Genomic DNA, 14536 nt, shown 5'->3' with positions numbered 1-14536 from the left:
CACATCAACCATACTCGATTCTGCAGTACACAATGCGTGTTGCTAGGTGATTCGACAGAAGGAAACAGAGCACTGATTGATGAGCCTAGTAACCCTTAAGTGACTGCAATATACACATGCACAGAATAAAAGTCTCCCTGTCACAGCTGCTGTTTGCTTCACAAAATGTGACCCAAAGTAAATTCATTATTTTTTAAAAAAAGTAAAGCCCCTGTATGCTCTTGCAAACACTTTCCTTATCATGAGCTGCGCTGTTCATTTAATTGGACTTGGAGGGTCCCACGGTTTCTAGCATAAAATGCCATTTTCAAGAATGTGTAACTTGTCTATTTGAATTCTCCCTGGCCCAGAGCCTGGAATGCAAATTCTGTTTCTGAGAATCACTTTGTTTTCAACAACATTCAAAAGAGAAGGGGGTAGGGGGTGCTGCCAGTATGTGGGGTGTGAGTTTGTTTTTATAATCATAGAAATCTCCTGTATTCCAAAATAGCTTACAAATTTTTATCAAAGTAGACTAACTGGATTTTTTTTTTTTTTTCAGATTGCTGTATGGTATTTTCTTTAAGTGTATTCTGAAAATTGTCACAAATGATTCTTCTAAAGGAAACAACCTGGATTTTCTCAACTTTCTTGTAGACTAGCTTGATATTTGAGAATTTTAACACAGTGAGAAAGAAACCTGACAATGACAAAGCAATACCCATAACCTTCAGGGTGCTATGACTTAATCTCCACCTACTGTCTTACATTTTTGTTGTATACTTATATTTATGACATCATGGCCTAATTTAAAAAATTGTTTTTTTTTTTTTTTTTAAAGATTTTATTTATTTATTTGAGAGAGAGAGAGAGAATGAGAGAGAGAGAGCATGAGGAGAGGAGGGTCAGAGGGAGAAGCAGACTCCCCGCCGAGCAGGGAGCCTGATGTGGGACCCGATCCCGGGACTCCAGGATCATGACCTGAGCCAAAGGCAGTCGCTTAACCAACTGAGCCACCCAGGCGCCCTAAAAAATTGTTTTTGTTGTTCTCTTTACAAAAAATGTCCCTAGCAGTGCACCATCCTTCTTCTTAATAACATCAAAGTGAAATAAAAGAAAGAAAAAAAATGGGACATTGGTAAATAAAGGATGTAGATTATTTGGGGTATTTAATGGAAGGCATGACTGGCAAACACTTGGAATTTGGTGCGATTCATGAAATGACTGAGAAGGGTGGATGGTTTCTGGAAAGTGCCTTCCAAGCTGAAAGGTAATCAACTGAAACATGTAATATGCTTTTACAAGGTTCTTCTGGAGAACAAAGGTTTCTTTTAATAGTACAAGAATTCTTTGAATCCATGTCATGAGCCCAAAGGAGCTGTGAAATATATATAAATACTTACGGGACAGTTCCACTTAGTTGCACAGGCTATTAGAGGAGAAATGGGAAAAATCCATGGTTGTTTGCTGTAGTAGCCCTCTGGGTTTCTTTCTTCCTATTTATTTTAATAATTTCTAGGTGCTGCCACGTTATCAGAAAGCAGAGGGAAAAAATTGAAAAGTGAGACCTTCTTCCCTAATTAAAAAAGACTGGAATTCTGAAACTTTTGAGACCTATTTTTCTCCCTGTAATTTCTAATGTATTATGATGTAACAGGAGGTGGAATTTTTTTATTTGAATATTAAAAGATAGAATGTTTAATTACAACTTCTCAAATCATTAATTTGCATAGCTATTTGCACAGTAACATTAACTATATGTTATCATTAGGCAAAGTAACTTTGCCATAATGACTACAGTAATTTCTCCAAGTTTCTTCTACTGAGTTCTCTTCTTCCAACCCTACTCTACTTTTTCCCCTTGATGTATTCCACATACGCATTCAGGGTGTGGTGAACTTTTTTATTTGGGGGAAGTTTTCTAAACCAACTGAACACTTTGAAGAACTAAATCAACATTATTAAAGGCCAGGATATATATATATATATATATATATATATATATATATATATATATATATGTGTGTGTGTGTGTGTGTGTGTGTGTATAATACTATACACACACATATATTGACACACACATACCATACACATAAAAAGCTTAGATTTCTAAGTTATAAGATGGTTTGGATTTGCCTGTATTTATTGTTTAACATATCAAAATATTAATTTTATATGGTCAGCCTAATAGATATATGTGTGTGCGTGACATGCATGATTACATGTATGTATCATGTATCTATGCATATATCACAGAATATTTATTTGTACATGTCAGTGAAAGTTAAAGATCACATGCAGTTTTCACTTAGTAGCACTTCATATCACAGGAGATGTTACCCAATAAAACAACAGAGAATATTGTTTTAGTTCCTTGCTGCAGAACTCCTATTTGAATTTCAGGGTTTTTGTTTTCCTCACTGACAGCATGCATGAGCAGAATGAAGATCGTTAGAAGTCCTCTTACAGAGATGCCTGCCGTGGAGACACTACAGAGAGCTCACTCTTCTTTCTAAAGAACATTTTCTAGTACCAGCCATCAATCCCACTTAGCAGTTACACTGCAGACTACTTACTGAACACCTTGACTATCGTAGGTGCCTCAAACACGTTGTCCTCAGTTACTAGCATGCACACAAATCTCTTTTCATCACTGATCCTTGCATTACTGATAGACAAAGTGTAGTTTTCTGAGAGGCTCAATCTGTCTTTGTATTCTGGTACATCGTCATACTGGACACTTTTCTTTGTAGAGGACCTGAAGGCAATAAATACTGGGGAGCCATCGGGCTTTTCCTAAAAATTAAAATAACAATACATTTTAAAAACAAGCATATTCAGGTGTTTCAGGATTACATTCAGAATAACAAAATTTCTTGGCCATACCATATTCTTCCACCAATATTTATAGTTCTGTCCAAAAGGAATAATTTTGGATATGAGCCTCACATAAATCTTTGGTTACAGAAAATTACTCTTCGTAAGAGGAGAGTCTCTAAGTTCTTTCACAGGTATCAGTTTAAATATGTGAAAATGGAAAGACAGCTATTGGAATCTGAACTTCTCTTGCATCCAAAGGACAGAATTAGTGACTCTTCTGAAACCAACAAGGGCTGGCATTGTATCTAATTTAAAAGAAAAAAGTAGATGAAAACAAACACACAAATGCACAAAATGATATTCACCTAACCATCACAGCAAGCATACATGTGGGCTGCAAATACTCATTTAGAAATCCCGGGCAGTTATCTTTTGCATACTCATTACTTTAACCCACATATTTTAAACGTCCACACGTTTTAGTTTCAGCCAAAACTGACGGAGCTGACCTTTACTCATAACATAATTTAATGAGTCTTCATGGAGGAACAGTATTTGCCCTTGTGAAACAATCATGTCCATTAAGCAACAAAATCAGATTAATCACTAAAATGCATAGTTTTGCTATCTGAGTCATAAAACTTAGCTCAAAGAGCTTTCATATAAAAACTTATTATCAAAATAAAATATAATCTGGCCTGGACAATTATGCCAAGAGCCCGAGACATATATGTCATTTCTTCCTTTGCTCCCACAAAAATTCTCTTAGCTAATAAGCAAATTAATCTAAGATAGGAGCCAATCCCTCCTCTACTTACCTCACAAGGCCTTTGAGAAAATAAAATATGACAGAACATTTTAAAGTGCATGGCAAATTCCAAGGTACTATGGGGAGTTACATTTTAAAAATTATTAATATTTATTACTGTTATGGACTAAATGTTTGTGTGACCCCCAAATTCATATGTCGAAGCCCTAACCCCCAGTGTGCTGATATTTGGAGGTGGAGCCTTTGAGAGATAATTAGGTTTAGATGAGGTACTGGAATGGTGCCCTTATGACAGGATTAGTACCCCTGTAAGAAGAGGAAGAGAGGTCTCTCTCTCCATGAAAATACAGGTCATATGAGCACATAGCAAAATGGCAGCAAATCAAGAGAAGGACCCTCACAAAGAGCCAAATTTGCCAGCACCTTGATCTTGGGCTTCCCAGCCTCCAGAACTGTGATGTATAAATAGATGTTGTTGCAGTCCCCTAGTCTATGGTATTTTGTCATCGCACCACAAGCCAAAATGATTACTAAGCTAATTTTAGAGTCCGAAAGTTTTGGTTGGTTGAATATCTGAATACGTCAATAATATTCTCCTTAATTTTTTAAATTTTGCCACAGGTTTACAGTGCAAATCCTTGCTGTAAATCATTCCTTCACTGAGAGAAATATGTTAAACCAGTCCCTTGTATTTCTGTATTCATACACTTATGCAATAAATAATAGTTATTAACCATATGCCAGGTACTTCCCTTGGGTTTTCCACATAGTAATGGATTTAATACTCCTAACGACCCTGTAAGTTAGAGTTGTAATATTAGATTCATTTACAGATTATACAGTAGAGACGGAAGTCGGTTAAATAAATTGTCCAAGGGCCCAGCTAGTGTATCTCAGCAGAGCAAAAGCTGAAGCCTGCAGTCTGGCTGCATGATGACTTCACTGTAGCACTCCTGATAGCTGCTGGATGCACTTTCTGTACCAGCACCGAGGCAGATGCTGGAGAAGAGGTGGGGCTGAAGGAGGGCACGTGTGATGAGCACTGGGTGTTGAATGCAACTAATGAATCATTGAACACTACATCAAAAACTAATGATGTACTATATGTTGGCTAACTGAACATTAAAAAGAAAAAAAAAAGAGGTGGGGGTGAAGTGTAGAGAGGCTCCCAGGGAACCATGATCTCCATTCACAGGCAGATGACCGTGCAGGAAGGGAGAAGCCAATCCATCCTTCTATGTTTGCACCCTTTCACTCTTTCCAAACCTACCATTTGTCTTTCAGCTGTCATTAAATTAGAGCTTGTAGACTCCGCCTGCAAACCAACACTGGTTTTAGAGCACGTGGTACTTCAAACACATCTCACCCGGTTATTGCCGAAGCTTTTTGCTTTAATTAAATCACAAAATTGTTTTCTAAGATTGTGTTTTCAAAAATTATGTGACCATCAGATTTTTTTTTCCTATTAAAATACCTTTTAACATTTCAAGGAACTTGATAAAAACTGCCATTGTATTCAAGGAAGCATATGTCTACTTTAAGCTCCCAAACTACCGTGAGTCTCATGTGATTCAGCATTAGGAAACTGTACCACACAGACACCTTTTGTTGGTTTCTGTAATTAAATTGAAACATTTTATCAGTCGATGTTACCTAGCCATTCCACATAATCTACCAGGGTATCTACCTACCATTTCCAGACCCATCTGTGCCTCGATACCTGAGAAAGTATTGATTTGCTATCTGCAAGAAAGGAGTAAAATGAACAATTTTAAATGTAAAAAGGACCTGCCCCATCAACATAGTTCTAAGACAACACCAGAAACAAGCTTCTAATGCTGATGACTAATTCCCAATGAATATTTGGGTACTCTTGCAACTGGTGTATTTGGCCTTTGCAATAGCCACACCAAACAGGACATGAGTATGTGGAGAAAAGCTGCCAACTTCCACTAAGCTCTGTTCTACATGCCACTGATTTTACTCTGGAAGTCTGCCTTTTCCTCTGCCTCTAACATTTAAGGTTAAATCTTTCAGACTAATATGATCTAAGAATTACGTGTTTATTGGCTTTATTTTAAAATAGCACTTCTTAGGTAAGACTTAGGAATTACTCTTTTGACATATCCAACACATAATTCTACCTTCCTACATTTGTACCCATAGTTGAATATTGCCATTACGTTAATTTGAAATTCACATTTGCTCACAGAAGGAATATTATCCCCCCCCAAAAAACACAAACAAACAAACAAACAAAACAACTAAAGGTAATTAGCTAAATCCAAAGTAGGTTACACTTACATATTTCCATTTGCCAAACATGAGATTCTGAGGTACATCGAGTCGGCAAGGCATGATAATGGTATCTCCATATGCTGAGTTTACAGTATACCATCCAAGGCCTTTAGAAAAAAGAAAAAAGAGAGAGAGAGAGAGATGTTAAGTGTTTTCTTGAAGTAACTAAGCAAATAACTTCAGTTCAGGCTGTGTGCCTTAATGAAGATTATCTATTATAATTTTATCTAAAATGACTACAAAAAGTATGAAGCTAGAACATATTTCCTATTTAAATATCAACAACTCTTATTTAGCTACTAAGCCTTTGAATGTCACACATTTCAAATTTACAGACCCTCAATTTTACCAGGGAAGAGACAAGTATGTGCTGCAAAGGAACATGGTGGAATGTGGAAGTCTATTTTTCTCCTAAGTATATATGTCATAGAAAAAAAAATACACACTACATTTCATAGATATGTGGGACTACACAAGATTAACATGCTTAAAATTCTCAAAACTAGCCTTAAATATATTTTTCATTTGAAAATATTGTCAAATTTATCTTCTGGAAAAATTTTTAAAACTACTAAAAACTAAATTAACACATATAAGACCACGACCAAATTTTACTTATAAGTAGGAAAATGGCTTATTTTATACTAGCAATGGTTAATATATTAGTTTTAATTTTAATTACGCCTAAAATATTAACAAGATAGGAATCTGAAGTATAAAAATTCTTTGTAAAGTGTTTACCGAGTGGTTATCCTGAATTTTGGGTATATGATCTAACTTAAACCATAATTTGCTACTAAGTTACAGAAAACTTCCTGGTCTTAATTAATTCTTTCCCGAGAAAAAAATGTAGATGACAAAAAAATTAAAATGTCAAAACCCCACAACTTTTGCATATGTATGCAACATACTGTTCAAATCTGTATATATTCATGAGGTTTAAAAAACGCAGGCATTTAACTTGACAAGAGTACTTAGGAAACATCTCAGATTTTTTTACCTTATTTTGTTCCCACTGGTTTTTAAGATTAAATATGTTTACAATTAAATATCTATTAAGATATGTCATCATTGGATATAGTGTGAACAGGCTAAGTTAATTTGAAATTGTAGAGGGGGAAAAATGATATTTTGTCCACCAGGTGGTGCTGAAGTGCAAAGCTAAGGCCCTTTGAAACACAAATACCATTTTATGACTTTCTGAGGAAACAAGACAGTGGACACTATCTTTCACTGTTACCCATCAATCACAATTCATAGGAAAATTTCATATAGGGATAAAAATCATTAACCTTGGTAAAGAACAAAAAGGTAATAAAATTCCTATTTTAAAATTCTGTCAACTGAGGAAGGCACTTCCCCTTAAAGCAATTTTGCCCCAGGGAACAAAATCATTACAAGAAACACAAACTTCATGTAAATATGCCACAGAACAACTAGTTTCCAGCATTTTTAATATTGTTAAAATAAAGAATACAAAGTATAAGTCATGATAATGTGTTTTTCATTTGCTATTGGAGACAAGTAGTTTTTCAAAACTGTTTATCATATGTTCAGTATTATAATAAAAATTACCTCAATAGCTTTTAAATTGTTTAGTGTTTCCCATACTATAACTTTAATTCCTTTTAACTTCAAACCGTTGCCACTGCATAGGACTATAAATAAAGACATGGTCTCTTCAGCCTTGTTAAAATATGCAAACTAATGAGAATTAAGAAATTACTTTATTTCTCAGTATAGTACTTGTTTTCTATAATACTTTGTATGCTAAATGTGGAAATTTTATCATGTATTTTAAGATCTGTTCTTGCACTACACCAGCGCAGGTATGCCAAACCAAGAAAACAATTTTGTGATTTAATGTTTTGTTTTTTCACCAGTATGTAGCACGTCACTTGAATATGTAACGACTCTAAGATGATCTGGATCTCTAACTTAAATTATGGCAGGACATGCCCCTCTAATTATCTCCTATCACTTGTAAAAGCACACCTTCTTTTGACAACTGGCGGTACTCCCATGGTTGGTCAAGGAGTGAGAACAGTTTACAGAGCTTAGGTACCAAGGAGGTGAATCCTTTGCCAGGTACACAGGGAAAACAAGAAAATTCTTTTTGCAAAAAAATGTAATTCTTTGCTATTTCTTCAGACCATTTTTCTTTTTTCTTCCTTATAGAACTTTAATGTGCTATACAGATATCAAATTTTGTAATAGATTTTAAAGTTATAGGAATTTCAAGGACATCTTGTGTTATTAGCATAATGAAGTGCAACTACAACAAAGAAGGGACCATATATTCTTATCTTTGTATCCCCAGGAGCAATGCCTGGCATGGAACAGGCATCGTATTGGATTTTTCACCTGAATGTTCTGAAGTCTTTTCCATTTTGGTTATTAAATTAGCATCTTTGAAAATCAGGGAGGAGTTGGTACCATTGGAACTTTGGGAATTCTTATTCCTACCATATACTCTAGTAAAGGCTGTCCTAGATTGCCTTTGATATGCAGAGAATGTGGACTTATGCTTGCACGGCACTCGTTTTCGAAGAGAAACAAACACAAAGCAAACATTCTTGTAAGAGTTCATGGATGAAACTACAGAAGAGAATATTTCTCCCTACCGAACTTTATAATTAATTTCAGGAGAAATTAAGGATTATTTGTGCTTTGTGATTTGCGAACGATAATGTGAAATGCCTTTTTTTCTTACTGTGATGACCACAAAGCAAAGGGTTGTTTTGAAAAGTATTTGAGAATTCTTGAGTTGGGTCTTTTAATGACAGCTTGACATCCCAAATTAGCCAGGACAGGACTCTTTAGAGCAAAAGAAACCTAAGGGAAATAAGACAAGCATGAGGGTAGTAGGTAAAAGGCCAAGGGTTACGGACAGAAGTACTGGTCTCTAGTCTTAGGGCACACAGGATGATAATCAGTTGGACTGCGTTAGGAGTCACAGATTTTAGAACTAATTTTCAAGTTTGCTGTAGTCATCAACTTTCCCCTATTCTACGAGTATACCAACTCCCAGGTTCATCTGATAGAAAGACTAAAGGCTTGAATCTGTGGTAGAGCTAATATCCCTAACTCCGGAGAGATAAAGTGGCTACAAAACCACTGTGATTTGGTGATGAATTAGCATCCTGATTTCTATAGATGTCTCAGTCTTCGAGATGAAGTGCCAGTGAGACCCAAAGTACCTGTCAATACAAATGGTCCTGTTTATACTTTTCATAGAAGCAAAAGATTTTATCTTTCATTTGCCAAGTCTGAATTGAATTTAACTCACTAAAATTCCCCTGCAATTTTCTCCCTGCAATATTAGTTGGTTAAATTATTCATGGTTTCGTAGCCTAGAGATTATTGGACACTACTGAAAATAGAGAATGCCTATGATGTCCTTCCTCAAAGAAGCTAAATATAAAATATAGAAGGAATGAGTATGTGCACAAGTGTGTGCATTTCTGTGTGGTATGTGTTATACCTTTGTGTATATGTATATGTCATAAGATATTTTAAACTGGGCTAAAAACCTTCTGTATTAAATATGTTCAATAAATGTAAGGTATTGTTATGAATTATTAACATTACTGTTGCTATCAAAATGTCCTGACATAAAATAAAATGCAAAAACGTGTTACGCTCGAGAAGCAGTATGTAATTATTTAAGAAGTTTTTTATAAAGAGTTATTAACTAAAGATAAAGAACAATAGAACTAAAAAGGTTACATAGGAGAATTCAATAAAAAACAAAATGGGAAAAGCACAGCATAAGAAAAATCTCTTAGCCCAATAATTCTGACAAATAGAATCTCAGACAAGCGATCATAAATACAACATAGCTATGGCTATGCATATTTTGTACAGCAAATAATTTAAGGAGGCACTGAAACAGACTCTGGTGTAACTTTGAAATTAGGTGAACACAGTTTATTTCTAACTGAACTAATAAAAATGTAATAATTGCGCCCATATTGGTGAGATATACTTTTTCTGTATAAACTAATTCTTAAGGACTATCAAGTTCAGGGTAATCATTCTCTTTGCATTGCTGATATATAGACATTTGAGTGGAGGTATCTTAAAATTCAAAACCTGCCACTACATTTCAAGCAGAACAGTAAATAATACAGAAAAGAGGAGGAGAATTAAAGAGTCTGTTTTCACATGCTGCAGTTTAGCGTGGTTAATTATTTTTTATTGCATGGGTACTTCAATAGCATCATCATCCTTAAAAGCCTTGTTTTGAGCTCTGTAGCTCTGTTAGGTGCCATAGAAGGGTTATTCACAATCACAACTGGCACAGAACTTAGGACATAAGAACTAAATTACAGTTCTACAGAAATTTTAGAGAAATTCATTTGTGCAGATGAATTGGTGGGGAGGAAGCAAGTAGAATTGAGAAAGCTATCCTTAGAAATTACTTCCATATTTATTTGACTGATCTTGATAGGTAAACGTGCTAGTGTCCCTATGTGCTTTATTAATGAATTAAGACATATATAACTCTAATTAAACATATAAATATTTTGTAACATCAGTTTATAGCAGTGTTTCTCAACCTTATCACTAATGACATTTTGGGCTGAATAAATCTTTACCGTGGGCGGCTGTCCCGTGTATTGTAGGATGTTTAACAAACAGCATCCTCACCTCTGCCCACTGGTTGATACTGGTAGCATCCCCGCCCCCGGCTATGGCAACAAGAAATTTCTAGTCAGGACAAATGTCCCCTGAAAGGCAAAATTGCCCACCGAACGCCCATCTACTTGAAAACCGCTAGTTTAGATCTTCAACTATTGGCTTTCTGTAGTCAATAAAATTGGTTTCCTTTAAAGAGATTGTTGTTATAAAGTAGAATCTTAGTATAGGACTAAATAATCACTGAATATGAATAGAGGGATGGAGGAAGAAGTGACACATAATAACACTTAGCTATTATCAACTTCGTTTTCCTCACAGAAACATCTTATGTTATATTCAGCTATGATAGGGAGATTGATTCCTGACTCTGGGGATTTGAGATCCAATCTCTTCACAGAAATTACAAAAAAATATTCTATTTAGCAAATCTAATTCATGTATCACAATCAAGCACAAATTATACATATCAAATATGTCTTCTAAGCTATACATATTACATGTATTTTATTTGATATGATAAAATATCTATTGATAGAGGGTAAAATAGATACCTTTAAAGTGTCTTTCAAACCTGTGATTTTATGACTCAATGGGGCAAATTTACTTCATAATTCCTCCTATTCTTTATGGCATTAAATAAGAATTTAAGATTTTATTCAAGGCCATGTGATATATAAAAAGTAAGAAGTGAGACAGAGGGAGGTTGAAAGAGAAGGATACAGGGCTTGTAATTCCCAAGTAATTTAGAATGGATGGCAGACAGGCAAAGACATCTGATGGAATATGTTATTTTGAGAAATAGAGAAAAGGGTTTTCCTACTCTCTTTTTCAATTTCCCTTCAACAAATGGGTACTTGGGGACCACGGTGGGTTTTTGCTGAATCTGCAATAGGAAGATGTTTACTCAAAATTTGCTTTCTGGGTGGTCTTTCACCAGTATCACATGTTATGATGTAGGTATAACTATGTAATGTCTACAGATAAGAACAATGGTGATTCTTTCTTTCTCTTTCTTCTAGTGGTTCCTACAATTCTACACATGGATTATAGTATATCTTTTAGATAAATGGTTAAGCCACCGTGGAATAACATTTAGAGGGGCAAGGGCCATCTTACGAAATTATAAAATACTGCTAGTACCCAAGAATATGTTTTAACATATGTGCTCTTTACTTCCAAGTTTGGTATATTATAATGCTTGCAATATTTATCTTTTTAGTAAACTATAGGTCAATATAAAACCTACATTATGTCATAGAAAGGAGATCTACAAAAACAATAAAATTTTAAAAATACAGTATCAGTATTTGCATTCCTGTACTGAAAACTATCTTCTCAATTTACCACTGCTTGATAGTTCATTGTACTAGAAGCATGGATAATCTATGAGATTGGAGAAGTCATAGTTCTTCCCCATTAGTTACGGCTTTGCCCAGCTCTGCCTCATTTTTATCATTGTTCCTTGGGCCTTGGTTGAATCCATACATAGCCTTTAAAGCCTATCTCAATGATCACCTATTTACACATGTGATCATGCATCAAAGTATATATTGAACACCTACTGGAGGCAAAGTGTTAGATGTTCTTTATGGGGGGAAAATATATATAAAATACCGAGATCTATTCCTTCAGGAGCATGAGCTGCTGTAAACTAGGTGCTGTGGGAATGCAGAGAAAGGAATCCCTGCAATGAGCTTGAGGATATTGGTAAAGGCTTCTTGCAGGTAATTTCATTTGACCTGAACACTGAATGAAGGTTTCTATGAATAGGAAGATAAGAACTACTTCACCAGCATGTCCTAGCCAGGGACCATGCAGAGGCACTGAGTGGCACATGGTTTTCTCTCATATGGCAAACTTCCTTTTTTATTACAGTATTTTCTACATAGTAGATCTTCGATCTTCATAGGGAACATGTCTTGACTGGCAGTTTTCCCAAATTCATAAATGCAAATAAGATTGCCCTAATAAAATGCAAGAAACTGTTAGATCTCTCTACTTTCTCTTTACTTTCATCACCAGCACTAACATTTGAATTCCTCTGGGGGCCACTTTTAAATTATAAGCAAAAAGTTTATTTAAAAATTATTTAAAAGCAACAGAAGTGATTCATGTTGTGAACCTTTATTTTTGTTTTCTGAGAAATACCTCATGAATTTTAAATCAGTAAATGTAAAGATTTTACTGTGCTTGTTAAAATTTAACTTGGGCTCCACGAATGAACATTAGGGCATGTATGACAACTCTACAGTTACTTAAAAAACCCCCTAACTGTGGGATATGAAAACGTTGTTTTTATAGAAAGAGAATTTAAAGCTTTCATCAGATAGCCAAGAGTAACCTTAAATAAAAAAATAAAATATTTAAGGGCGCCTGAGTGGCTCAGTCAGTTAAGCGTCTGCCTTTGGCTCAGGTCATGATCCTGGGGTCCTGGGAGTGAGTCCCATATCAGGCTCCCAGCTGAGCGGGGAGCCTGCTTCTCCCTCCACACAACCCCCCCTGCCCCGCCTGGCTCATGCACTCGCTGTGTGCTCTTTCGCGCGCGTGTGCAAAAATAAATAAAATTAAAAAAAAAAATAAAATATTTAAGGTTCATTCTAAATTGACTAGAACTTGTAGAAGCAAAATTCGATGGTATCTGTCAAATTAAAAATGCTAATACTCTTTGATCCAGTAATTCTACTACTGGGAATCTATTCTACAAAAGTGTTTGTACAAATGCACATATACAAAGATAATACAAAGATAATATAGCATTATTTTGAATATTAAAAAAACTGGAGGGACTTAAATGCTTGTTAATACAGGTGCAATAAAGTGTATATCCATACACTGCTCTACTTGACCCATTGAAAAGAAGTGGGATCCAAACACACTATTTTTTCTCTATATATATTTCAGTGTTTATAATTTTTATCATCATTCATTCATTGACTATTGAGCACCTTCTCTATGCCAAGCACTGTTCTAGGATGGGTGATCAGCAATGTGCAAAAACAAAACAAAACAAAAAACCGTTCTCATGGTTTAAGTTCTAAACATATATATATATATATTTATTCATGCATTTAAAAACTTAATTTCTTTTCGAAAAAAGGAGAAATTACCAGCTTAATTCCTCCACTATGCTGCAACCTATTTGAAGGAAAAGCCTATATTTTTTCTCATTTTGAAATTTGTTGCAGCATCATGAAGATTACAGGAGCTCAATAATAATGGGTAAAATAAAGCTCTACTGCACTACATCGAACGGAACTCTCTAAGATCATATTCTTATAGCCCATATTCTTTTCTCTGCATTTAACATTCCAGAAAACCATATACTATCCTTTGAAATTCTAGGGAATCTAGTGAGGTGGGAGTGAGGGGTGCTGTAGTGTTTCAAAAATCAGTATCTTAAAACTGCCCCCCCAAATGCTATTTTTACTTTAAAAACTTTTTAATGGACTATAACATACATGCAAACCAGTGTACAGATCTAGATGTACATTTGAAATGTCACTAAAACCGCCAGGATTTAGAATTTCTTTGGCAATTCCTCTCATGTTCTTTCTCTGAGGATAAGACTGGGATTTCCACACATCTGTCCCACAAAGGACCCTCTGTTTTACCAAGTCATCATTCCCCAGTGATGAGCTTTCGATGAGCCTATGGGGTCTATGCCAAAATGCCAAAACATTAGTCCCTTCGTGGGGACAAAATTAAATAAAAACACTTAAGAACACTTCATGCTCTGTATGTGTGGGAGGGGGAGGGGACAGGGAGACAACATTGAACCTGTAATTTTTAATTTTATATATGAAAAGAACAATGCTCTTTTATTTTAAAATAGACATTCATAGTGATAGAGACAAAACACGAGAATGTTTAAACATATTTTTATACCATATAGCTTACTCATTATAAAAATTAAAAGCATTTGTATAACGAATAATTTATGTTAGTTGAAGTTCACAAAGCTGACTATTCTTTACTTTCATACTTCTAATTACCTAGGACCCGAGGCTGTGTCTTTAAGATGCTTAT

General features: G+C 35.1%; 1 protein-coding gene across 2 annotated transcripts in view; it reads right to left on the bottom strand.

Annotated features, from left to right (window-relative positions):
- Positions 1-14536, bottom strand: part of ALCAM (activated leukocyte cell adhesion molecule) — a 213801-nt gene that overhangs the window by 53013 nt on the left and 146252 nt on the right. For both annotated transcript variants that reach the window (XM_078065658.1, XM_078065660.1), the window contains exons 2-3: positions 5873-5973; positions 2556-2775 (exon numbers count right to left, since the gene is read on the bottom strand). In XM_078065658.1, the coding sequence (XP_077921784.1) occupies positions 2556-2775; positions 5873-5973 (321 nt within the window). The remainder of the gene's footprint in view (positions 1-2555; positions 2776-5872; positions 5974-14536) is intronic.

Source organism: Halichoerus grypus, chromosome 1, assembly GCF_964656455.1.
Source record: "Halichoerus grypus chromosome 1, mHalGry1.hap1.1, whole genome shotgun sequence".
NCBI lineage: Eukaryota > Metazoa > Chordata > Mammalia > Carnivora > Phocidae > Halichoerus > Halichoerus grypus.
The sequence above is the reverse complement of the archived record's forward strand: the minus strand, read 5'-3'. Positions and strand labels throughout refer to the sequence as shown.